The sequence below is a fragment of the Phaethon lepturus genome, unplaced genomic scaffold (assembly GCF_000687285.1).
Source record: "Phaethon lepturus isolate BGI_N335 unplaced genomic scaffold, ASM68728v1 scaffold21008, whole genome shotgun sequence".
Classification (NCBI taxonomy): domain Eukaryota; kingdom Metazoa; phylum Chordata; class Aves; order Phaethontiformes; family Phaethontidae; genus Phaethon; species Phaethon lepturus.
In genome coordinates, this window is record NW_010558539.1 from 39,741 (window position 1) to 40,199 (window position 459).

General features: G+C 55.1%; 1 protein-coding gene across 1 annotated transcript in view; it reads right to left on the bottom strand.

The window, feature by feature from the left end:
• The window catches only part of FZD6 (frizzled class receptor 6), a 28,359-nt gene extending 28,272 nt beyond the window's left edge, over nucleotides 1-87 (bottom strand). The window contains 1 exon segment of the mRNA XM_010293107.1: nucleotides 3-87. Coding sequence (XP_010291409.1) covers nucleotides 3-87 — 85 coding nt within the window.
• Nucleotides 88-459: the final 372 nt, after the last annotated feature.

Below are 459 nucleotides of genomic sequence, written 5' to 3' on the forward strand. Positions count from 1 at the left end.
AGTAATTGGCTCACATGTGAATAAACTGTGCCCTTGCACCACAGTCAGAAGTAAGCTGCAAGTCACAGAGAACACAAGCGCTCCCATCTTGTCAGGATCTCCAGCTTCAGCACATAGCTCTGTTCAGTAGTTAGACAGACCGGCTTTGCACAAGGAGAAAAACACACATCTTCCCTTGCCGGCTCCAGCGCAAAGCAAGGATGCGGGCACCAACGCAGGTCAGACTGCTCACCGCTGCTTTAGGTATTTCCTCATTTCGGCTGACGGCGATTTTAATAAAACCTGTCTTCTTCCAGCCTGGGCGCTGTAGAAGTGGGAAAAGACGGGACAGAGCAATTAACCGCAGGACAAACCCGCCCGCGACCACCCGTCCGAAGGCCGAATTCGGCCTCCTCGGAAGCCCGCAGAGTGACCCTGTCTCTCCCTCCGGGACCAGACCTCCCCCCTCCCCACATACCC